At 37.2% G+C, this 25,623-nt stretch overlaps 1 protein-coding gene across 1 annotated transcript in view; it reads right to left on the bottom strand.

The window, feature by feature from the left end:
- Positions 1 to 25,623, bottom strand: part of NEIL3 (nei like DNA glycosylase 3) — a 53,184-nt gene that overhangs the window by 14,930 nt on the left and 12,631 nt on the right. Inside the window, exons 3-6 of the mRNA XM_003899387.5 lie at positions 12,482 to 12,616; positions 11,983 to 12,196; positions 8,448 to 8,522; positions 6,652 to 6,818 (exon numbers count right to left, since the gene is read on the bottom strand). Of these exons, the coding sequence (XP_003899436.2) occupies positions 6,652 to 6,818; positions 8,448 to 8,522; positions 11,983 to 12,196; positions 12,482 to 12,616 (591 nt within the window). The remainder of the gene's footprint in view (positions 1 to 6,651; positions 6,819 to 8,447; positions 8,523 to 11,982; positions 12,197 to 12,481; positions 12,617 to 25,623) is intronic.

Here is a 25,623-nt window from a genome sequence, read left to right on the forward strand (position 1 = left end):
CTGTCACCAGCATGTACCACCTGCACTACTGTTGAGAGTCCTCAATGCTGCCGCTTCACTCTGCTTCCACGACAGTCACTAATCCACACAGCAGCCCAAATCATCCTCAGAAAACCCAAGTCAGTTCATGCTGCCCTCCTGCTCAAAATCTCCCAGTGGCTTCCCAGCTCAAAGTACTGGCAACAGTTGCCAGAGTGATTAATCTTTTCAAACGTAAGTCAGTTATTTCACGCCCTTTCAAAACCCTCCAAAGGTTCCCCATTCTACTCAGAATCTTTCCTTGGCCAAGCTGACTGCATGCTCCTTGGTCCTTCCCAAGCAGAGAGGCTCCCTCTGTCTCTCATTCCCTCTGCTTGGTTCAGTCATACACGCCCTCTTTCTCTTCCTTGAACAACTCAGAGGCTTCATGCTTTTCTGGGTTACCGTCTTTGAATTTTCTCTCCCACCCTCAGATTGCTACAGGTCATCAGATCTTTTCAATAATGTCCTCCCCAGGGACTTATCTGCCACCCTATCAAAAATGAGCCCTCTCCCGTCACTATCTGCTACTGTGGCTGATGCTCTTGAGAACACTAATCACCACTTATCATTGCCTCGTGGCTTATACATGTATGTAGAGACAGTTTTTTTTCTTTTCTTTTTTTTTTTGAGACAGAGTCTCGCTGTCTCACCAGGCTGGAGTACAATGGCGCGATCTCGGCTCACTGCGACCTCCCCCTCCCAAGTTCAAGCAATTCTCCTGCCTCAGCCTCCCAAGTAGCTGGGACTAGAGGTGCCACCACGCCCAGCTAATTTTTGTATTTTTAGTAGAGATGGGGTTTTCCATGTTGGCCAGGATGGTCTCCATCTCTTGACCTCGTGATCTGCCTGCCTCGGCCTCCCAAAGTGCTGGGATTACAGGCATGAGCCACTGCGCCCGGCCTTTTTTTTTTTTTTGGAGAGTCTCAATCTGTTGCCCAGGTTGGAGTGCAGTGGCATGATCTCAGCTCACTACAACCTCCACTTCCTATATTCAAATGATTCTACTGCCTCAGCCTCCCAAGTAGCTGGAATCACTGGCACATGCTACCACGTCTGGCTAATTTTTTGTATTTTTAGTAGAGATGGGGTTTTGCTATGTTGGCCAGGCTGGTCTGGAACTCCTTACCTCAGGTGATCCACCCACCTTGACCTCCCAAAGTGTTGGGATTACAGGTGTGAGCCACCACACCTGGCCAAGTTTTTCTTAAAAAGATCTCCTCCCACTGGAATATAGCACTCTATAAATAATCAATAAATATAGGCTTAATGAACAAATTTTGCCCCTACATATCGATTACAACTGCTTTCTTGAAAATCACCTATTTCCCAGAGGTCCAATAAAATAGCCTTCTTCAAGCCTCACCCTCTCTAACTCAGCTGAATTATTTTTAAATTTTTAAAATTTTAATCTTTTTAAAGACAGGAGTGCAGTGGAGTGATTATAACTCACTGTGATCTCGAACTCCTGGGCAGGTGATCCTCCTGCCTCAGCCTCCCAAGTAGGTGGGACAACAGGCATGCACCATCATGCTTGGCTAATTTTATTTTTAGAGATGGAGTCTTGCTATGTTGCCCAGGCTGGTTTTGAACTCCTGGCCTCAAGCAATCCTCCTGCCTCAGCTGTCCAAAGTGTTGGAATTGCAGGCATGAGTCACCGTGCCAGCTGACTCAGTTGAATTTAATTCTCTCCATCACTTCCCATCTTTGAGCCTACAGCTCTGTTTCTTCTACCTCTCTTTAATGGGATCCTTTTCTTTTGATCATCAAAGTTAAAGCAACAGCAAGGCTCTCCATTGGACCTTTCTGCCTCCCTCCATGCATTCCCAGTGATCGCGAATACTATCAGATTTAGCTATCATCTCAGACTACCCTAGGATGGGAAATGGGGAGGGGCATAAAACACAAGTGGGGAACGGCAGTGCCTCTAAGGCAGCGGTCCCCAACTCTTGGCACAAGGGACTGGTTTTGTGGAAGACAATCTTTCCATCGGCGTGGTGGGCTTGGGTGGGGTGTGGGGGAGATCAGCAGGCTTAGGAGCTTGGCACCTAGATCCCTCGCATGCACAGTTCACAATAGGTTTCACGCTGCTATGAGAATCCAAGGCCCCCACTGATCTGGCACAAGGCGGAGCTCATGCGCTAATGTACTGATACCAGTACCGTTCTGTGACCTGGGGGTTGGAGACCCCTGCTCTAAGGTATCTCTGCATTTCTCAGTGGAAACAAGTCCTTGGCATGGGAAGCAATTGATTTTTCTTTGTCTAAACAAAGTAGATTTAAAAAAAAAAAAAAACCAATATAAATGTTAATAAAACTAAAAAGGAAGTTATGCAAAATAAAGTGACATTTAAAGGCTTGAATAAAAAGCTGCTGTCCAGCTTCTATTTAATCAATATATGATTGCTATTTCATTCAGTCTACTTTGAATCCTTCTTGGAGCACCAAAACTTCCCAGAAGCCCTCAAGAATATAGTTCTTTTGCTGAAACCAGAAATAATTTATTATCATGAAGCTTGCAGTAAGGGGCTTAAACAGGAAGCAGCTTAGACCCACCTTTTCTCTACTTGTTCTGTCTGTGGAGAGCCAAGGTCACCTTCATGGGTTCCAGCCTCGAAGGCTCTGGTCCCTACGGCTTTTCCATTAATTCTGTGAATTACTCCAATATTCATTTTGGCTACATGACCCATAAATTGCCATTTTTGTTTATGAGACGTTGAGGTGGGTTTCACTGTAGTCAAGACCTTCAAATTACGTTTTAAACATGACAACTACACAATCAGATTTTCCCCTGAACAAGTTTATCCTACCAAGACTAACCCATCACAGGTTTTCTTATGTCTCTCAAGTGCCCTCTAACTGCTCCATGCCCTCAAAAATTTCTGCCAGGTTACACATGCTTAAAGAGTGGTTTGCAGACAGCACTAAATTCTCATTGACTGGCAACCAACTATTGCCACATTTCCAAACTAGATGGTTTCTAGAGACCTGAATATGTGCTCCTGAAGGAACAAAATATCTTCCCTGTGGGCAGCTTTCCAAATGTTTTCCCTGTGTACTTTCCCATGTGCTGTTTCGTCTTTCAGAAAATCCTTTTCCTACCTCTTGTCTTTGATGAATTACTATTTCTTTCTATACTAAACTCAAAGACTGCCTCTTTCAAAAAGAATTCCTTGTCCTTCGTAGGTAGACTTAAATGTTTCTTCCTCCATACTTCCATTCCCCTTAGGATAAACAAGTCCCTTTACAGCAATTCCATCACGGGTGCTTTATCTATTTACCATTTACTTCTCACATTAGCCCTTGAGCACTTTGAGAGGCTGTGTTCTATTCTGTCTGTGTATTCCCAGTACCTGGCATATAGTAGGCCCTAATAAATAAAGTAAATAACAAAAAAAATGTAAAGTCCCTAATGGAAGGTAAAGACTACCTCCTTCATTTTCTTTAAAGGAAATAATACTCACATACATAAATTATATTAGCTAGCAAATAATTAAGAACCAACAATAGGCGGGGCATGGTGGCTCACACCTGTAATGCCAGCACTTTGGGAGGCCAAGGCAGCTGGATCACTTGAGCTCAGGATTTGAGACCAACTTGGCCAACATGGCAAAACCCCGTCTCTACTAAAAATACAAAAATTAGCTCGGCATGGGTGGGTGCCTGTAATCCCAGCTACTAGGGAGGCTGAAGCAGGAGAATCACTTGAACCCGGGAGGTGGAGGCTGCAGTGAGCTGAGATCGCGCCACTGTACTCTAGCCTGGGTGACAAGAGCGAGACTCTGAGACTCCGACTCAAAACAAACAAACAAACAAACAAAACTCAACAATAAATAGTATCAGTATTTAAAGTGTGATATGATCAGTGGAAACTGGAAAATTGGGGGAGGACTTCATGAGGAGTTCAGTAAGCTTTCAGTGACGGAAGAAACAGGAGGATTTAAATAATTGGTAGTGGCCTTTTCAGACTTCTTCAACTTAACTTAAAATGACTTTACATTAAAATGAGAAAATTTAGTCAACATAAAAAAGGTTCAAATACTCATCCAGAAAATAAATGGGATGTACTTATTCACAGAAAAATCTAGGAACAGGGCATATCATCCCAGTTTTCAAGCTTTTTAAAATATGTAAACATTTATTTCGCAGTGTATAGTTGGTTTATCAAACAAAGTTCCAAGCTGAGGGCCAATGTAGAAAAGAGATCAGGTCAGGAGGGAAGAGGGATTACAAGGCCCAGAACATTTTGAGCACAGCCTTCCCTAACTCATAGGTCTCTTTTGGGGAATTGTGGGGTCTTTGAAATCTAGTTTCAAAAGAACCTTTGACATTGACAAGTATTTATATGATAAATGACATAATTATTTGATAATTGTTTTAATCTCAAAAGATATCAATTCATAGAAAACCAATACAGAACATTAATCATTTATTCAGTAGACATATATTGAAGGTCTTGTATCTGCCAGCTATTGTGTTCAATGCAGTATCTAGTTATTTGGTCAAATAAATGTATACCTATATTATAAAAAAAGTTCCTGTTCATAAAAAATTATGAAAGTTCTTGTTCCTAAAAAAAGTATGAATGTTCATAAAAAATTAAAAAACTATAAGTGTGTATTTTTTTAATATATATATATAATTATCTAAATCTATTTCAGATGTCTATAATAGTAACATGGGGTGAAGCAGACGAGTAGAAGAAGATGTAGAGTGGTTTAGATAAACGTATTGGAGAACAAGAAGAGTGATGCAGAAAATAAAACGCAAGGACACCAAGAGAAAGCACGCAGCTCTAGACATATTTATGAAGACATAAGCTGGGGCTTCCTTTGCACGCCAGCTCCCTCCCCTGTCCCCGAGCTCTACAGACATGATGGCCCCTCCCACCTCCTGGGTTTCCCACAGCCTAGTAGTGCCCTGAGTCTCTTCCTATGTCCAATCCTACGGTTTTGTTTCCTTTGCTTTTTCTTTCCTGCCCACTCTGTAGTTATAGGTATTTGCTGAAGCTCAGACCTTGGCTCATTTCCTTTTCCATTCTTAGTGAACTGAGAAGTTGGAATGCTTCAATCAACAGCACTGTGCCGACAGCCTCTCTCATCCTGGATCGCAGCCCCTAAGACACGTCTTCCTGGATATTCCACGGTTCTTTCCCATATCTAACACGCACTGCATCTGCACTGCTGCAGCCCATTTTCCCAGACCCACAATGTGAATATTTTTATCATTTGGTCCTGAAAACTTTTGCATTTTCCTACCTATCAAATCTGCCACAGTCCTTGTTGACTTTTAAAAAGTTTTACTAGGGTACTATGTCCAGTGTCTTGACCCCAGGCTGGTAACCATCGTTTGCCTGTTACTCTGCACCAGCTTCTTTACATGTGTTTTCAGTCTCTTTGTTTTCCATGTTAACTGCTACAATCAGCTAAAAGTCCTTAATGCGCTAATTTAGGAAAGATCGTTAACACCACTCCCCAAACTGCTAATGACCACCACCATTTGATCCCATCCTCCCTGCAAAACTAGCTTTTACTGTTCCACAACGTGGAGCCTCTGTTGGGGTTGGCCAGTATTCTCATCATCCCTCCACCATGCCATGTTTATTAATGATTCAAGGTTTGTGGCCATGCTCCTTTTTTCCAATTAAATACTGTTTGCTTTATCATTTAATCAAAATTCTATTTTTAAAAGTAAATTTCAAATGATACTTTTTTAAAAAGTACAGTAGGGAGAAGGGGGGAAAGAGTGGGAACAAGGAGCTCCATTCAAATGATGCTTTCTTTGAGATCTTCCCAACCTTCCTGCACATGGAAACCTCTAATATCCCTGAACCCGTGCAGCATTTGATGTGCTTCATATCATACTGGTACTACTGGCTTATAATCACATACTGCTATGCAGCTGCTTTATACTGTATAATCTTTCTCTTAGATTTCCCCAAAAGGTCCTATGGCCTGTTACCAAGGTAACTGTACATTGGGGAAAAAGGAAACAATCAGACTTTTAGGATTATTGGACACTGGCTCTGAACTGGCACTAATTCCAGGAGACAAAAATGTCACTGTGATCCAGCACCAGTCAGGTCAGGTGATGGATGGAGTTTTAGCTCAAATACCTCTCACAGTAAGTCCTCAAACCTGTCCTGCGGTTATTTCTCCAGTTCTGGAAGGTATCATTGGAAGAGACACTCGGCAACTGGCAGAACCACCACACATGAGTTTAGTAAGTGGTCTTATTATTTCACCAACAAGACATACAATCTGTAAAAAGCTCTTGCTCGTGTTTTATAATATTATTTCTAAGTGAAGCAGAGACTTTTGAAGGTAGTTGCATTTTTTTCCAATTATTGACATCTCCAGGTACTCACTTTACAAACTAGGTTAAAGGTAAAGGCTACATATTATTCCCTGAGCCAGAGATTTTCTATCTAAATTCAGAACTGGTCCATAAATCACCTTTGGCTCCTTCGGGTTCTTTGGTGACGTTATTTACTATTTCCTTCCAAGGACTAAAATACTTTTGATTTATGTTCTCTTCTGAATAGCCTGACAGTTATTCAGTTATATTCTCTGATTATTAGCTTTTTAGTTAGATGGTTAGGGCAAATGGTATCCCTTTAAATTCAATATCTTACCATATGTCAACATGTTGAGGATTTTCTTTTTGACAGCGAGGACAGAAATATGTAATTCTGTTATTGTCCCCAAAGCGGCACACAGTTATTCTGCAGTGGCACTGACCACAATTAGGACGCTTGTAAACTTTATAGTGTTTAGAGACAGCAAGTCCTGCTTTACGGCACTAAAAAAAAAAAAAAAAAAAAAAAACCAAAAAATTCTGTTATCCACAAAACAGTGCTGCCAAGGAGCCAAAGAAACAGTCTCAAAGGTCATCTCTGAAAATCATCTGTTAAAAATTTACATACGTTTGTACATATGTCAATATAATCTTTTCTTTCATCAGAGAAAAAGGTATTGACAAGATTTGGTAATATTTGTCAAATAAAATTTGTGTGAAATAAGTCATTTATGACATTAGTATTCAAAATTGCTCTTTGCATAGCTTTATCCTCTTATCTAAATGAGATGTAAAAATTCTATATTTAAAAATGTCTTTTACACTTTTAAAGCTTTTTTAATTAACCATAAGTCTATAGTTAAAGGGAAAAGGCTAGATTAGCTTTAAATCTGGTTATTTTTAGAAGACTGAAACTGCTCACTCAGTTTCAACAACCAAAAAACTTACTTCTAGGGGACAAAATTCAATAAGAGTATTTTCTTTGTTAACCTGAAAAAGGACATTTTTTTTTTTCTTTTTTAACCTTAGAGATTCAGTTAAAAAAAAAAAAAAGAAGGAAAGAAAATAAACATTCAAATACCATCCTAGCAGAGAATATATTCCATTTTGGTATAAATTCTACTTCAAAAGATATTTTGATATACTTTGTGAGTTTCATTCCACTCACAAATACTTAAGCCTCCTGCAAAGAAAATATCTTGGGTTTCCATCAGCAGTGTGAAAGTTTAAAAGCCCAGAAATACAGCTTACCATATATGAGCTGAAAATTACACAATTTATATTAATTTAAGGAAAGTATTGGAAGACCCAATTTAATCTGGGTGGAAATGGGCAGTTTTCTATGGTCATCTTTTTCTGGAGGAAGAAATAAGCAGATGCAATTAAAAAATAGCCATAGTTACTCAAGACAGATCTGCAGAGCAAGAGGTTCATTCACATTTTAGGCCAATTAATAAAGAATGCTACAATACCTGCCTTTCTGAACATAGTAAAAATGAAAATTTTGGATACAGAAAATGGACTGTGAAGAAAAGACGTATTTGTGATACTTTGCTTAAAAGATAAAATGTGTTTATTGAATTCTATATATGCATATAATATATAACTTTCCACATTTACAAGTCAGCAAGTACTTCCTTCTCAAAACTGTGGTAGACAAAGAAACATTATTATCCCATCTTACAGATGAAGAAACTAAACTTAGATAAAGTTATCCAAATAATCTAAACCACACAGATAGTTAAGTGGCAAACTTGACTGAACCAAGGTCTACAGTCAGTGGCAAAGCCTGATGGAACTAAGGTTATCTGAAAGTGTTACTGTAGGTCGGCTTTTCTAGACTTTCTATATTTTATGTATCCAAAAATAGAAAAGGGTCTGTAAAATGCTAACATGGCTGCTCCCAACTGGTATAAAGATAATTGAATATGATTATAGTTAGTCAAGTTTGAACTGACCTATGACCTAGAATTTGAAGATGTTAATTATACCCACATAATATCACTCTCCCTTAATGCACCTCCATGCTCTTTCCACTAGATGGCTATATACAGCTTTCACATTTTTTGGTGCAATCCAAAAGGAAACCACTGACATTTGACATTTTACATGGTTGAAAAATTTTGCTCTTACCCTGTAAAAGAGAATGCTGAAATCACGTATCATTTTCACAAGGTGATGGGTCTGTTCATCCGTTAATTGACAAACCTTAAAGTGGAAAAAACAGTGGAGCCCAGTTTCATGACTTGCTCATTACTGTAAGAAATAATATGCCTTGCCAATTCTGTGAAAGAGAACTGTAAATAGATTTTGAATACAGTTGACCTTTGAACAGCATGGGTTTGAATCGCGAGGGTCCACTTATACGCAGATTTTTTTTTTCCGCCTCTGCCATCCCTGAGACAGCAAGACCCGACCCCTCCTCTTCCTCCTCAATCTATTCAATGTAATGATGATGAGGAGGAGGATCTTATGATGACCGACTTCCACTTAATGAATAGTAAATATAATCCTTACGATATTCTTTTGTTTTTTTTAGAGGCATGGTCTCACTCTATTGCCCAGGCTGGAGTGCAGTGGCGCCATCATAGCTCACTGCAGCTTCAAACCCCTGGATTCAGCCATTCTTCCGCCTCAGCCTCCCAAGAAGCTGCGACTGCAGGCGCAGACCACCACACCTGGCTCTTACAATATTCTTAATAACAATTTTTCTCAAGCTTACTTTATTGTAAGAATACATATGTAACAATAAAACATACAGAATATGTGTGAACTGTGTTATCAGTAAGGCTTCTGATCAACAGTAGACTATTAGTAGTTACGTTTTTGAATAGTCAAAAATTGTACATAGATTTTCAATGGGGGGTGGTTAGCACTCCAGTTCCTGTGTTGTTCAAGAGTCAATCGTATATGCATATCTTCTAGAGCTCTATTTCTCACGGATCTATTTAGTATCATTAACAGTAATTTTATTTTGAACTGATAATATTACTGACAAAAATACGATTCCTATTTATAAATTTTAATTATAAATTCAAGCATTTATTGAATATTTATTCTGTATGAGACGCCTTCAAAGTCTCAGCATTGTCTATCAGACACCTTGAAAGGTCTTGCTGGACTCGAAAAAAAAAATTACCAAGAACAATATAAAACAGAAAGAAGGGAAAGGAAAATAGGCACAGGAATAGATGACCACCAAGGTCACGATCGAGCTTTAAAAAAGATATGCATTTATATACATGCATTAATATCAAAGTACTTATTAACACATAGAAGAGCTCAGACACAGACCTTACTGAAGAACTTTTTTCTGACACAGCCTAGCATCAATCTCAGTGTTACCCTTGTAGAATTATTATTTGGCACATGTGCTGTCAATGGTAATCCCAAAAGAAACCGTCTGATGCCTCGTGCTTGTTGTCTGTGTGTGAATATGACCCTTCAACGACACAGGTTTGAACTGAGCAGGTCCACTTAGATGTAGATTTTGTCCAGTCAAACATGGATGAAAAATATAATATTTGTGAGATGTGCAGCCTGCATGAGCGTAGGGCTGACTTTTTGTATAGCAGTCTCCCTAGGGCCAACTACAGGACTTGAGTATGGTGGATTTGGTAAAGGCAGTACTGGAACTGATCCCCCGTGTATACCGAGGGAAGGCTGCATATAAACAGACACATACATGTACAAAGAAAATCATTTATCAGTGACTCTAAAAGTGAAAATCTAATCAACATAGTCATCCTGAAAGTATTATAAATATTCCTCAGTTGTTCACTTAAACTTTAAAACTCGCATACATCCGAAGCATTTATTACTTTCCATATCTTACATACTGTATTAAGTCACACCTTGAAAGGTTAAACTGCACTTTTTCAGTAATTTTTGTACACGTGCTTTTAAGAAGCCAATAGCTAAACTTCAGAATTTTTTTTTTTTTTGAGACAGAGTCTCGCTCTGTTGCCAGGCTGGAGTGCAGTGGTGTGATCTCTGCTCACTGCAACGTCTGCCTCCCGGGCTCCAGTGATTGTCCTGCCTCAGCCTCCCAAGTAGCTGGGACTACAGGCGTGTGCCACCATGCCCAGCTCATTTTTGTATTTTAGGAGAGACGGGGTTTCGCCATGTTGGCCAGGATGGTCTTGAAGACCTCTTGACATTGTAATCCACCCATCCTGGCCTCCCAAAGTGCTGGGATTACAGGCGTCAACCACCGTGCCTGGTCAATGTCATTAATTTTTAAACCCCCAGGCATTATGGGTAAATTATCTTTTCCTAGACGGATGGCTGGCTGGATGCAGAGATAAAAAGTAAATTATCCGTGCATCACAGATAACAACAATACCCTGGGTTCTTTTTTTCAAAAACATCTTTCATTGAGGTCTAAGTGATTTTTAAAAAGCTCACTCTTGTTAAAGTTCTGTTTCATTACTTCCATACTGAACTCACTTGTTCCAAGTATCAAAAAGCAGAATCTAATCTAGACCTATCATTAACTGGCTTCTTTTAAAGCTTAATTCCTACTAATTTTGGTATGACTAAAACTATCTAGTAAGTATCTATGCAAAGTAAACAAATAACCTGGGCTTATGTAAATATTTATTTAGTTAATAGAGTGTTTATGTAAATATTTATTTAGTTAATAATTTAGTTAATAGAGTGAATTATGTACAAAATAATTCAGCTAAAAGAGCTAAAAAATTAATTTAGTTAGTAACAACAGGTCTTGATAAAAGCCCTAATGTAGAGGTCTTTCCTAGAAAAAAATGTACGTATTCTACCTGGGTTTGGGTTCCCACCTCTCTTACCCTCTTAGAACATTGCCGTATTCGTCGCCATTCCCTTTTCTACAGGTTGAACCTCTGCCCTTCAACCACTTTTTTTTTTTTTTTTTTTTTTTTTACAACATATAAATAAGTTCAAGTCTCTCCAGTTGTAGAACAAGAAAAAAACAAAGTAACAAACTCATGTCTTGTCCTGGTATCCTCTCTAGCAGGTCAATATTTTCCCTTCACTCTGGCCTATGTGAACAAGGGCTCTGCATTTTGTTTCCATTTCCTCACTGATCACTTATTCCTTGGACCCTGCTGCCTGCCTTCCACTGCTATCCTTACACTACAACAGCAGCTTCTAATGTCAGCAACAGCTGTAATCAGGAATACACGAATGTGTGCAGAACATGTACTTAATATGCCAGAGAGAAAATAAGTTGTGAGTTAGCTCATTCACATCTTCCACAAATATTAATATGTAATGCCTACCATACACCACAGGCCACGTTCTAGATGTTGGGATACTTCAGTGAACAAAAGCCTTGTTTTCTTTTGAGACTGTGTTCTAGGAGAAGGAGACAGCTTTTAAACCATCAGGATAATAAGTAAATAGGTTATGTTTGAAAGGGATACCTGGTATGGAGAGAACAAAAAGCAGGGCAAGTTAAGGAAGACTGAGAGAGTGAAATGTGGAGAGGGAGGGTGTGCACAAGGCTACTGTACGTGCGGTGGTCAGAGCCGGCTGCACCGAGAAATTGACCTGGGTAGACATGGGAAGCGGGACACCTGAAGTTTGTGGAGACTGTGTTACTGCAATGCAGAGTTAAGGCTTCCACATTGGTTCCTTCACAGTGCTGAAAACTCAAGAGATAATTTAAAAAATACTTAAAACCTACTTTAACAGCTGGGTGGAGACCACTGTCAAAGAGAGCTTCATTTTTGATGATGTTCCCTACTCCAGGCAATACGTTCTGATCCATTAGCACATCACCTAGCATCCGGCCTTTCTGTTTCTTAACTTCATTTTCCGCTCTCAAGAAACTAAATTCAGGTGAACATACATCTAATTCTTTCATCATTCCTACTCTCTGTTGGCTTTCCATTGAGTTTCTATAGAAAGGAATACAAAACACATTAATCATAAGTCTGGTTATAATTTCACAAAGTGTCATTTAAAACGAACTTTGCTATAAGCACTTTGTTAATCAGGGTATAAGAGTTAGATATGCAAACAACAAAGATCTTACAAATTATATTATCTGAAGGCTTCTTTAAAATGAGGTTTCATCAATTACAAACTATTTATTTATTTGTTTCTTTAGTCACACATGTGACATCCCAAACCATGCTCTGCAGTACTGCAGCTTAAGTACTTTCATTTATTTCTTTTTTTACCTGAGTTCAACTGATGAGTCAAAGAAACAAATCAAATCTTTGGTGAGCTGCACTTCCAAAACAGGAGAAGCTCCATTTTTATATTTACACTCAAGTGGATTAATCATGATGGAGCCTTTCATTCCGAAATGAATCCTGAAACAAAATCAAACCCATTTTTGAGTGGCAGAAAGTATATCATTTATCAAGCTTTTTCCTTGTACTATCATTTTTCTGGATTATAAGCAAACAAATGTTAGTCAGGATAGGCACTTTTAAAGGGCAGAAACCAGTAGTAAGCTTATTATCTATTTTTTTCTCATGACTTTGTATCCTTATAAAGATAGAAGACATGACAATCAGTTTTTCAAGTCAAAAGTAAAATAACTTCTCAGAGAAATAATAAGGTACCAACACTAAGCCCAAGAAAATACACCCCTGCTCCTCTTTTCTTGTCAGACGAAGTATCTTTTATTCACGGAACAGTCTAGCATCTCTTGGCATTTTCTCAGATTCAAAGGCTTGGGATGAGATAAGGCTAAGTTTAAGTTGCCTATAGTTTGTGTTTTCATAAATTCTACAAAGCCACTAATATTCAAATTCCTTATTTCTAACCACAGTGGACTGGAAATATTTACCTATTGCAAAATAATATCTATGGTTTAAGACACTCTCTCCCCCCTTGTTTTGCACTAAGAAATGAAACAATTTTTTTATTTTTGCAAAATCTTATGTATCAAAAAAAGAGAGAGAACAAGTCAAAATACTATTGTCTTCAATTCTTTTCATTTTCTTTTACCTTTATATGTATTGGGAAGAGGAGATTTATAAATATTGACGGTTAAGTTGAAAGCCACAATGCAGTGATGAAAAATTCATAACCTTTCAGATTTTATAGGATTGATTAGCATGTCCAGTTTTTTTTTTTTAAAGTAGTTCTGTAAGATCTCTGATGATGAAGATCAAAAATGATTCTCAAGATGAAATACTGTGTTCCACCTTTCAAATCCTGCTCCTTATAGCTTTGTTGAGTTAATAAATACGGCTCTTTTGGCAGCAAATGTTACTGCTCTGTGCTTCTAATTACGAAGCACCATGTTATAGTATTGTACAAGGTTAACCAGCCTAACTTTAAAAATGTGGGTTTTAAACTCTGTGTGCCCTGCTATCAATCATAAATGCATTTTGCATGCCCCATAGTTCTTGACAGGAAAAATGTGTGCCTGTAAGTACTCCATAATTTAGCTTACGGAGGTGCAACCCCAGTGAAAGGTGTACAACTGTCATGCCCAGAAGCCATCATATCTAAAATCTTTTCAGCTGCATGGCTCATAAAGTGGATTCTAAATCACTTTCTATAATGAAACCACATCCACATAAAAAATCTCAAAGGTTAAGACCCAATTCAAATGCAGGAGTAGCCCCAGCAAGAACCTTAGATCAAATAAGTATGGCTCTGTCTTATAAATCTATTCATTTTTAGGAAAAAAGTGCATAAAATGTTTACTTTATTTTTATTTATTTTGTTTTATTCAATAGTTAGATATTATAATTGAGCACCAATAAACCAACACATCTCGTGGGTTTATTACTAAGTACCTTTGATCTTAAACTACAAAAAATATATCAGTATTATGAAAATATTTGAGGCAGAGTAAACATCTATACTGCAACAACAATTGATACTGATTTCTGTTTTAAAACCAGTACATAGGCCCATACTACATAAAGAAAAGACATTTTTAGGATTTCATTTGCTTTTCAAGATTCCTCATAATTAATTAGTTCAGGAAAATTTTATCAGATCCTTATTTCTATTTCAAGCTCCTTCTACCAACGTAAAAGGTTACCTGAGACAATTCATTCTGCGTAATAGAAGTCTACCTGCCAACCACAGTTGCCTGGTCCAAGGGTGGGCATTAGGCTTATCCTGAACAGGTCTCTGCCGTTTTCTCAGATCCTGTGCCTTTGATACAGTTGATTCAGAAATGGACACCTGTCCCAAGCGAGATCCATCAGTATCCAAGCTGGATTCATCAGTTTTTCTGATAAATTTAAAGATGCAGGACCCAGGGAGATCCTGTTAGCATTAAGAGATCTAATATGAAAGCTGTCTCTGGGAATGATTCCCAACGTGAGCCCCAGCAAAGCAAAGGAAGGTCTCTCTGCAGAGAGGAAGACTACAGAAGATTTCGGTGAGGAACAGAGTGAAGAAATGAAGAGAATCCTAATGGCTTTTAGTCTTTGCTTGCTCTAGTTCTCCTTGAAGCCTGTCTGTATTCTCTTCAGGTTTTGTAAGATACTCCATATGATTTTTTAAATTTTAAAAAAGTTTTTGGTACCAAAGTCAACAAAAGTTAATAAATAATTATTGAATTTGCTTGAGTTGGGCTTCTGTCACTTGCAACCAAGTTCTAATATGAAAATTGTGCCCAAACTAAAAATTCAATTAATAGTAAGAAAATTCCTCTCATTAGAAATAGCTTCCTAAATAAACTAGTAAATAAGCCCTGATCCTATTTTAAGGATCAGCTGTATTCTCCCAGCTATCACTGTCAGAATAATCTGAACATCCTTAAGCAAGCACAAACAGCACAAACAAAGCAGTACTGCCACAGTTTCACATTAATGACAACTACATTTTGCAAATAAGGCAATTGCCTATAAAAATTTTCAAGTGGTCAGAAGTGTCCTAAGGGTAATAAAGAGTGTAAAATGTAGAATATAATAGTGTAAAACCTACGCTGGGAATTTGAAAAAAGAGAATGTAAAAAGATACAGTTTTAACAAAGCTAAAAAAAAAAAAAAAAAGGAGTTCTGCTTCTACTTAGAATACAGAAGGCTGAAAGTGAACATAGCTACCACTCCAACAAGGATAAAAAAAAAATCACATTATCTACAAAATCATACATTTTCTTAAGCCCATCAGAGACATGGGATTGCAACGCAACCAGGTAAGCTACATTCCAAAATGTGACAAGCCCCTCCATGGAAAGGAAAGTCAGAATACACAAATTGCTTCACCTATGGCAGAGCACAAGAGGAAGAGAAGGCTACTATACAAATGGGAAAGCAGAAAACTGTACAATTTTCAACAAACTTTTAGATACCGAATGTGGGCTGGTGTGACAGTTTAGAATCCCTGGAACCCCAGACACAAGGAGAGTATACACTCGTGGGCCCATGTGAAAGACTTGAGTGACAGCAAGAGACCTGAAAGAGCTGCTCATGCTGGCATGACCTCTGTCTTCATGAAACTGTCTGCTTCTTGGACACTTCTTTCAGATGAAGCCAAAGTCTTAAAAAAAAGTCTTTAAGCTTCTGGGGCCAAGGGAGAGGTAGAAACAAAGATCATATCTGTCCTTGAGGGAGGAACAGGAAACTTCCTCTGCCCAGACAATATGTCTTATACTGAATAACAACCATAAGCAGTCTGCCACAGGAGAGCAGCAGGAAACCCTTCGGCCACCCAGCCTAGGCAAAGGTACCCTGGCCTGTTGAGGGTGAGGTAGAAGCAAAAGTCATCTGTCCCTAGAGTTGAAACAGACAATCGGCTTTGGCACAAAATACTGTGATGATACAAAGAGAAACCCGCTCCCACTAAAAGAGAGGGAGGAAGCTCTCGGACCCAAGTACACCCACAGATGCAAGGCAGAGCTTGGCTGCCATAGGAGGGCAAGTGACAGTAACCCTAAGAAAACAAAGGCCTGTCCAAGTCTCAGGCTAGTTCAGAAGTAAAAATCCCCACTATCTCCATCATGAGCCTCCCACTGAGTCACAAGCAACAGCAGCCTACATGGTGGAGAGGTAAGAACGTGGAGAGACTTTCTCTGTGACTTGAATATGCAAGATGTACTGAAAGCTGACAGTCGAGCAGCAACAGAGAAACCATCCACTGCCAACCCAGTCCACGCACAAGGCATAAAGTAGCAGTAGCAGCTGGAGTTTTGAAGTTGTTGGTGCACTGAAGACAACCCAAACAAAGCAAAACTCAAACCAAGGTCAACTACTTTACTAGACTCACTCAATCCCTGACACTAATGACTGATAGAAGAAGCATGACTGTTTCTGAGCTTAAATATTATTTAGCTCTTATTTGTCTATACATGGTGTCTGGGATTTAGCTTTTCGTCTTCTATAGACAATGTCTAGGATTCAAAAAAAATTATAAGACACATATATACACACAAAGATTAAAAAAGTATCAAGAGATAAAGATATCAAGAGATAAAGCAGTCAACAGAGCCAGACCCAAAGATGCACCAGATGTCAGATCTATGAGACAGGTGATTTAAAAGTAATGTTAAATTAATTTTAATCTTAAAATATTGATTCTTAATCAAATTTTATATTGTATATTAGTTATTAATATGTTAATGATTTAACACATGTAAGGATCTAGTATAAAGGCACTTGAACAGGTGTGATATTTCAGCAGAGAAACAAAAATACATGACAGCAGGGATAAGACATTTCTTCAATAAGCAGACCAACAGACTGCACAGAGCAGAGGAAAGAATAAGGTAACTTGAATATAGATTAATAGAAATTATCCAAACCTAAGAAAGAGAAAAAAAAGATGAAAAAGATAAAACAGAGCATGTTCCTTAAATATGCCTGGAGTTTTCTTTCTTGACAGGTTTTAGACTATTAACTCATTTAAAACTTAAAAAAAACCTCGTATTATTTACTTTTCTAGAGTAGGTTTTGATAATCTGTGTCTTTCAAGGAATCTGTCCATTTATTTCAGTTGTTGAATTCACGGACATAAATTTGTTATGTAATATACAGTGTCCTATTTCTATTCAAATAACAACTTGAGGATCTGCAGTAATGCTCCCTTTGTCATTCCTCATAGCGTTTATTTGTGAGCTGTATTGTCCAGTATGGCAGCCACTACCCACATGTGGCAAATGAGCACCGGAAATGTGATTAGTTCAAATTAATGTGTACTCTAATTATAAAATACACAGATTTTGAAGACTTAGTATAAAAAAAGAATGTTACATAGCTTATCAATAATTGTTTATATTGTTTATATGTTGAAATATTTTGCATAGGTTAATAAAATACAATATTAAAATTGATTTCTTTTTGCTTTAGTTAATGTGGCTATTGGAAGATTTTAAATTATATATGTCTCCCATGTTTACACTGGACTGCATTGAGCTAAAAGTTTATCATTTTTATTACACTTTTCAAAGAACCAATTTTTGGTGTCATTCATTTTTATTACGCTTTTCAAAGAACCAATTATTTGCTTCATTGATTTTTTTTCTCTATTGCTTTCATTTTTAAATTCCATTGATTTCTGTTCTTATCTTGATTATTTCTGTCCTTCTGTCTGTTTTGGGTTTAATTACTTCTTATTCTTCTAGTTTTTTATATGGAAGCTTAAATCTTAGAGAATTTTATTTATTTATAATAAACATTTAATGCTAGAACATTCCCTCAAGCATTGCTTTAGCTGTGTCCTACAAATTTTGATCTGGTGTTTTCATTTTCATTCAATTCAAAGTATGTTCTAACTTCCTTGGTGATTTATTTGACACATGAGTTTAGAAGCACAATGATGTCTAAATACTTAAAATTTTTCAGCCAGGTGTAGTGGCTCACACCTGTAATCCCAGCACTTTGGGAAGCCAAGGTGGGTGGATGACCTGAGGTCAGGAGTTCGAGACCAGCAAGGCCAACATGGTGAAACCCTGTCACCACTAAAAATATAAAAATTAGCCAGGCATGGTAGCAGGCATCTGTAATCCCAGCTACTCAAGAGGCTGAGGCAGGAGAATCACTTGAACCCAGAAGGTGGAGGCTGCGGAGAGCTGAGATCGCTCCACTGTACTCCAGTTTGGGCAACAGAGCGAGACTGCATTTGAAAAAGAAAAAAAAAAAAAAAAAAGATTTTTCTAGGTATCTCAATAATTTCTAGTTTAATTCTGTTGCAGTCAGGATTCTTTCAGGATGTCAATACTTTTAAATTTGTTAAGACTCATTTTGTTGTCCATAATCTGGTCAATCTTGCTGAGTGTTCCATGTGCACTTGAAAAGCAGTATTGTTGGGTGGAATGTTCTCTACTTGTCAGGTAGGTCAAGGCGGCTGATAGTGTTGCTCAGGTCTTTTATCCTTAATGATTTTTGCCCACTTGTTCTATCAGTTACTGACAAGAGAGTGTTGAATTATTCAACAATATTAGTTTCTCTTTGCCCTTTCCATTCTAGCAGTTCTTGCTTTACGTCTTTTGAATTTCTATTAGGATTACTATATTTTCTTGATGAATTAACCCCTTAATCTTTATTTAATGTCCTTCTTTACCCCCAGTAATATTCCTTGATCTGATAACTACTTTGCTTTTATTCTAGCTACTCCAGCTTTTTTTTGATAAGTGTTTCCATAGTATTTCTGTTTCCATCCTTTTATTTTAACCTGCATCCTTATATTTCAAGTGGTTTTCTTATAGGCATGTTATAGTTGGGTCTTGTGTTTTTATTTAGTTAATTTCTGCCAAATAATTGGGATGGTTAGATTATTTACATTTAATGTGATTTTAATGCTTTGATTTAAATCTACTATGTTACTATTGTTTTCTATTTGTTCCATCTGTTCTTTGTTCATCTTGTAATGCCTTCTTTTGGATTGAGCATTTTTAAAACTTACATTTTATTTTCATTAGCAGCTTACTACTTTTACCACTTTTTGAATTTTTTTTTTAGTAGTTGCTCTAGGTTTTATAATACACATCTTACACTGTGGTAAGTGTAACTTCAAATGATATGCAAAACGTATATTGCAACAACCTTAAAGTAGTGTACCATCATTTTCCTATCTCATTATTTGTACTACTGTTGCAATGCATTTTACTCTGACATATGTTATAAAGTCCACAATAAATTGTTATTATGCTTGCTTTAGATATAGAACATAAAAGAAAAACATCTTTAAAATTACTTCCAAGTTTCCCATTCCCAGTTTTTTCTTTCTGTAGATTCAGATTTCTATCTGTTATTATATCCCTTATGCTGGACAGACTTTTAACTTTTCTTGCACTGAAGGTCTCCTGGTACTATATTCTCTTAGTTTCTTTGTTTTTTTTCGAAAGAGTCTTTATTATACCTTCATTTTTAATAGACATTTTAGATGCATTTAGAATTCTGAGTTGAGAGGTTTTTCTTTCAGCAAACATTGCTCGGTTGTCTTCTGTCTTATACAATTTCTGTAAATGTATGTATTAGCTTCATTCCTTTGTATTAATATGTAATGTTTCTCTGCTTCCAGCATTTTCTCTTCATCCTTGGTTTTTAGCACATTGGCTAGGTATGTGTAAGGGACATTTGGTTTGGTTTGAGGTTCTTTTGCTTCTTGGACCTGTGGTTTGTTTAGAAAATTCTTGGCCATTTAAATCCAAAGATGTCTTCTGTTCTTTCCTTCTTCTAGGATGACAGTTACAAGAATGTTAAATTATGTAACCTTGTTCCATAGCTTTGTTAATCCTGCACAATTCTTGGCCATTACTTCTTTTAAAAATGTCTTCAGTTTTGTTTTTTTCTCTTTCCTTCCCGGAACTCCAAATACGTTAGACCAGTTGATGTTATACCAATAACAAATCTACACAAATGTTCTGGAATATCAGATAAAACTCATTTGGAGGCCATCATTACCCTAATACCAAAATTAGACAAAGGCAGTAACAGAAAAATAACACTATAGTGCAATACCTCTCATGAAGACACATGCAAAAGTCCTCAATAAAATATTAACAAATCGAATCCACAAACATATAGAAAGGATAATGTATCATGACAAAGTGGAGTATATTCCAGGAATGCAAGGCTCATTCAAACTTTAAAAATCAATCAATGTAGAATTCCACAAATAAACATATGAAGAAAGGCAATATGAAGATCTCAATAGATGCAGAAAAACTACTTGAAAAATTCAACAAATTAGAAATAAAAGGGAAATTTTTGATTTAATAAAAGAAAATAAAGCTAATATCATAGACAACAAGGCAAACTTATTTGCTCTTACCACTACTACTCAACATCATGCTGGGGTTCCTAGCAAGTGCAATAAAACAAGAAAAAGAAATAAAAGGCATATAGGGTGTGCGGGACAAGGCGAGGGAGAGTATTAGAACAAACACCTAATACATGCGAGGCTTAAAACCTAGATGACAGGTTGATAGGTGCAGCAAACCACCATGGCACATGTATACCTATGTAACAAACCTGCACATTCTGCACATGTACCTAGAACTTGCCCAGTATATTTTTTTTTAAAAAAAGGCATATAGATTAGAAAGGAAAAAATAAAACTGCTTTAGTTCACAGATGATATGATTATCTACATAGAAAATGCTAAAAGTATACAAGAAAAAGCTACTAGAACTATAATGAGTTTAGCAAGTGTATTAGTCCCTTTTTGCACTGCTATAAGGAACTTCCCTGAGACTGGATAATTTATAAAGGAAAGAGGCTTAATTGACTTGCAGTTCCACATGGTTTGGGAGGCCTCAGGAAACTTACAATCATGGTGGAAGGTGAAAGGGAAGCAAGGACCTTCTTCAGATGCCAGTAGGAGAGAGAAGAGAAAGAGAAGGGGGAAGAGCCCCTTAAAAAACCATAGGATCTAGTGAGAACGCACTCACTATCACAAGAACAGCATGGGGGAAACTGCCCCCATGATCCAATCACCTCCTTCCCTCCACACATGGGGACTACATGCCACCCACACGTCAACACATGGGGATTACAATTCAAGATAAAATCTGGGTGGGGACACAGAGCCAGATCATATCAGCAAGGTTGCAGGATACAAGGTCAATATACACACAAAAATTGTATTTCCATATTCTGTGAAAGAACAATTAGAAAGTCAAACTTTAAAAACGTACCCTCTACAATAGCACCAAAAAAACTCACTTAGTTACAAATGTAAAATACATCCGAATCTGAAAATTATGAAATACTGATAAAGAAATGAAGGAAGATCTAAATACTTATTAATGTATACTGAAAGAAATGAAGGAAGATCTAAATAGTTCTTAAAATATACTGTGTTCATGGAGTGGAAGACAATAATGTTAACATGTGAATTATCACCTAATTGATCTATAGATCCAACACAAGGCCAATCAAAATGCCAGAAAGAATTCTGTAGAAATCAACAAGTTAAGTCTAAAATGTAGAAAGATAACTAAAATAACAAAAACAATTAAAAAAAAAAAGAATAAAGTCAGAGGACTGACACAACTTAATTTAAACTGACTTTAAAGCTACTTTAATTAAGACAGTGTATTATTGGTGAAAGGACAGACACAAAAAATGATAAAAGAATATCATTTTATCTGATATTCTTCTCAATGGAGAGTTCAGAAATAGACCCACACATATGTGGTCAACTAATTTTCAACAAAGTTGCAAAGAAATTCAATGGAGAAAGGATAATCTCTTCAACAATGGTGCTGGAAAATACACACGAAAAAGACAAAGTCAACTCCTGCCTTGTATCATATACAAAAAAGAACTCAAAATAGATCATAATCCTAAACAGAAGAACTAAGTCAATAAAACTTCCAGAAGAAAACAAACAAGGAAATCTTGATTAATTTGCATTAGGCAAATATTTCTTAGACTGGCCACAAAAAGTATGAATGAACCATGAAAGAAAAATTTGATAAATTAGGTTTCATCAAACTTAAAAGTTTTTAATCTTCAAGAGACATGGTTAAGAAAATGAAAAGAAAAGCCACCGATTGGGAGAAAATACTTGAGAAACATGTATCTGATAAATGGCTTACATCTAGAATATATAAAGAATACTATAACTCAGTAATACTAAAATATATCCAATAAAAAGAGAAAAAATTAATAGACACGTCACCCTACAAAATACGCAAACAGCAGATAAACACTTTGCATCAGATATCATTAGTTAGTAGGGAGGAGAAAATTGAAATCATAATGAGATACGCTGTACACCTATTAGAATAGCTAAAATTAAAACGACTGACAATACCAGATGCTGGCAAAGGTGCTGAGTAACTGAAATTCTCATACTCTGCTGGTAAGAATGCAAAATGGTACCACCACTTTTAAGAACAAATTGGCAATTCCTCTTAAAGTCAAACATATACTTACTTACCAAATGACTTAGAAATTCTTTTTTTTTTTTTTTTTTTTTTTGAGATAGAGTCTCGCTCTGTAGCCCAGGCTGGAGTGCAGTGGTGCGATCTCCACTCACTGCAAGCTCCGCCCCCCAGGTTCATGCCATTCTCCAGCCTCCCGTGTAGCTGGGACTACAGGCGCCCGCCACTGCGCCCGGCTAATGTTTTTTTGTATTTTTAGTAGAGATGGGGTTTCACTGTGTTAGCCAGGATGGTCTCGATCTCCTGACCTCATGATCCGCCCATCTTGGCCTCTCAAAGTGCTGGGATTACAGGCGTGAGCCACCGCACCCGGCCATGACTTAGAAATTCTAATCCAACGTATTTATCCAAGACAAGTGAAAATATATGTCCACACATATATGTCATATGTATGTGAATATTCATAGCAATTTTAATACTAAAAACTTGAAACAATCCAAATGTCCATCATCTGATGAATGAATTAACAAAATATGGTACATTCATATAATGGGAGACTACTTAGTAAAAGAAAAGAAAGTACCACTGATACTTCAAACAATATGAATGAATCTTAAAGTATTATACAGAGTAGAAGTACACTTCCATTTCCCCTAACATGTTTTGTGACAGTACAGAAACTATGTTGAAGATGTAAAACTATTTTATAAGTAGTATATGATGGATTCAATAAAGACATTTCAGCAAACTAAAAAGAATCATTATATTATCTCTTGCATAACTGATTTGAGGTTCATACTCACTTAAACCCCAATAAATTATAAAATCAATCATGTATAAGGCATTTCTAAAATGGCAAAGCCTCCAAAATATCTCAAATATAGTTTCTGGTCTCTGAGCACATATAAGTGCAAAAGCCAGAGGGAGTAAATCACAAACTGGAAACAGCAAAAGGTCTTGGAAATATATATTTATTTATCTATCTATCTGTTTTTTGAATTTTAGTCCAAAATGCCCAGCTATGTCCATTTGGATTAAAATGATAGCTTAAGTGTGAGTGCAGCTGGGTGAACATGCATATAAATATTTGCACACATTATACTGGCAATGTGGCAATATATGCATCCAAAGTTCATAAAGATTATACCTGGTAGTGGGATTGAGAATGTATTATTTTACACTTATTTTTTCATTATTTTTCAGTTTTTTCTACTGAGTACTTGTTACATTTATAGCAAAAACTTCAAGTGACGTTTGTGTTGTTTTAGTTGAAGGGTTACTGGAAAGTGCTCAGAAGTTGTACAGGTATTAATCACACATAATACCACAACAGGGCTCCTAAAATAAATGTATAGCAAATAATTTTTAGTATTCCTTGGCACTATTAGGAGCACTTAAATATATCACTTAGTAGGTAGAGAAGTAATCACTCTCTATTATGTATCTTTCTGATGTGCGGGTTTTTACAGGGCAGATTCTTTTAGAGGGCTATGCTTGTATTCTACTTTCATTAACAAATGAATCCCAGGAGATTCATGGCCCGACCTGTGAGATGCACATACTTTATAACTAAACTCTGCAGGCAATTTTGCTTGTGAAAAGTTGGGTATCAAGGGAAAACTGTGAGCAACCTTTAAACATGTTTCCTGCTATATGCTCTATCAAAGGCAGATGAGCCAGGGTGGGAGGGAGGCAGAAGTCAAAAATGAAGACTACATTTCTATTGCAGGTGCACAGACCTGCAGCCTCACAAAGAGATCATATTTCTTTGAGAGAGTTATCCATTCCTCTAAGAAGCACCAGTTGGAAGTACATTTTTTGAACTTATGCTACATTGTGAAAGGGGAGCAACTGATTTTAGGTTCAGATTCCAACAGCAGATCTGCCACTGACCTTGAATTGTTAGATCCAATAGTTGTTATGGCTGCAGGAAATTGAAAGGAAGCAAGCCACTGCATTTTTCCCACCCATATACTGACATAGGTACTCTCCAGGGATGGCACTAGTTCAATGAGTTTGAAGAAGTGATTGTCCTTGTTTAGAACTTCATGGAACACTTACTGACAGCCCTGTACTGAGAAATGACTTCCCCCTTATCAGTCTGGTGGAGAGCACTTGATAAAAACCCCCATCATCTTACAGAAATAAATCTGTACCTAACACCAGAGAATCAATAACATATCAATGTTTTCAACTATCGCGCACAGATTCCATTGTGTACTACTCTATCCAGAGCTACGAGTTTTCAATCACATCAATATACTACAGCAGTAATGTAACCTGCAATATATCATTCCTGCATGAACAACTAGGCATATGCTGATGTCATCAATTCCAGACTAAGAAAAACCATGAAGTGACAATGTTGTCCAAGGACAGCAGCTGCTGACAATGAAAAGAGAACACCTCAAAGGAAAAGCAATTACATAAACCCTGGATTCCTCTACATATGTGGTAGATGAGATGCAACAAAGAACAATCATATAGTATCATCTCTTTGTGACAACTATTCACCTCTGGTTAGCATCGGGTTCAAGAATGGGTCTTTTAAGAAGGTGATAACTGTGGACAGTATCTTTAAACAGCACTAAAAACGATTTGAGGAAGCAGTACCAGTTTTTACAGTTGGCAAAAGCTTAGGCTAAACTCAGAAAAGACAGAATCGGATTGGGTAGACATATTAACTCAAAGGCAGCTTTCATTTTCCTGCAAAAATTAAATATGTCATCATGCATCACAATTACATATATTTTGACTTTTTTACCATTAAGTCACCCAAGGAAGTAGGTTGCTAGTCCTTCTCTGCCAGTATATTAGCCATGAATTTCCATGGGAACTGTGAAACAATGGAGAACCTGTTATTTCTCTGGAAAGTTTTTACCTTCTTCAAGTAAATTTCCAAATTCCATTCAAGGCTTCAGAGAAAGCAAGGAGCCAGAAAAATATTTAAAAATCAAGTGATACTTTTAAACCAAACTAGGGCCTGTCACAAATATAAAGTAACCAATGTCACTGAATGCAATAAACATTTGGTAAAAACAAGGAGAGACCTGTGGTATAGGGAGCTTGGGGACT

Source organism: Papio anubis, chromosome 3 (assembly GCF_008728515.1).
Source record: "Papio anubis isolate 15944 chromosome 3, Panubis1.0, whole genome shotgun sequence".
Classification (NCBI taxonomy): Eukaryota; Metazoa; Chordata; class Mammalia; order Primates; family Cercopithecidae; genus Papio; species Papio anubis.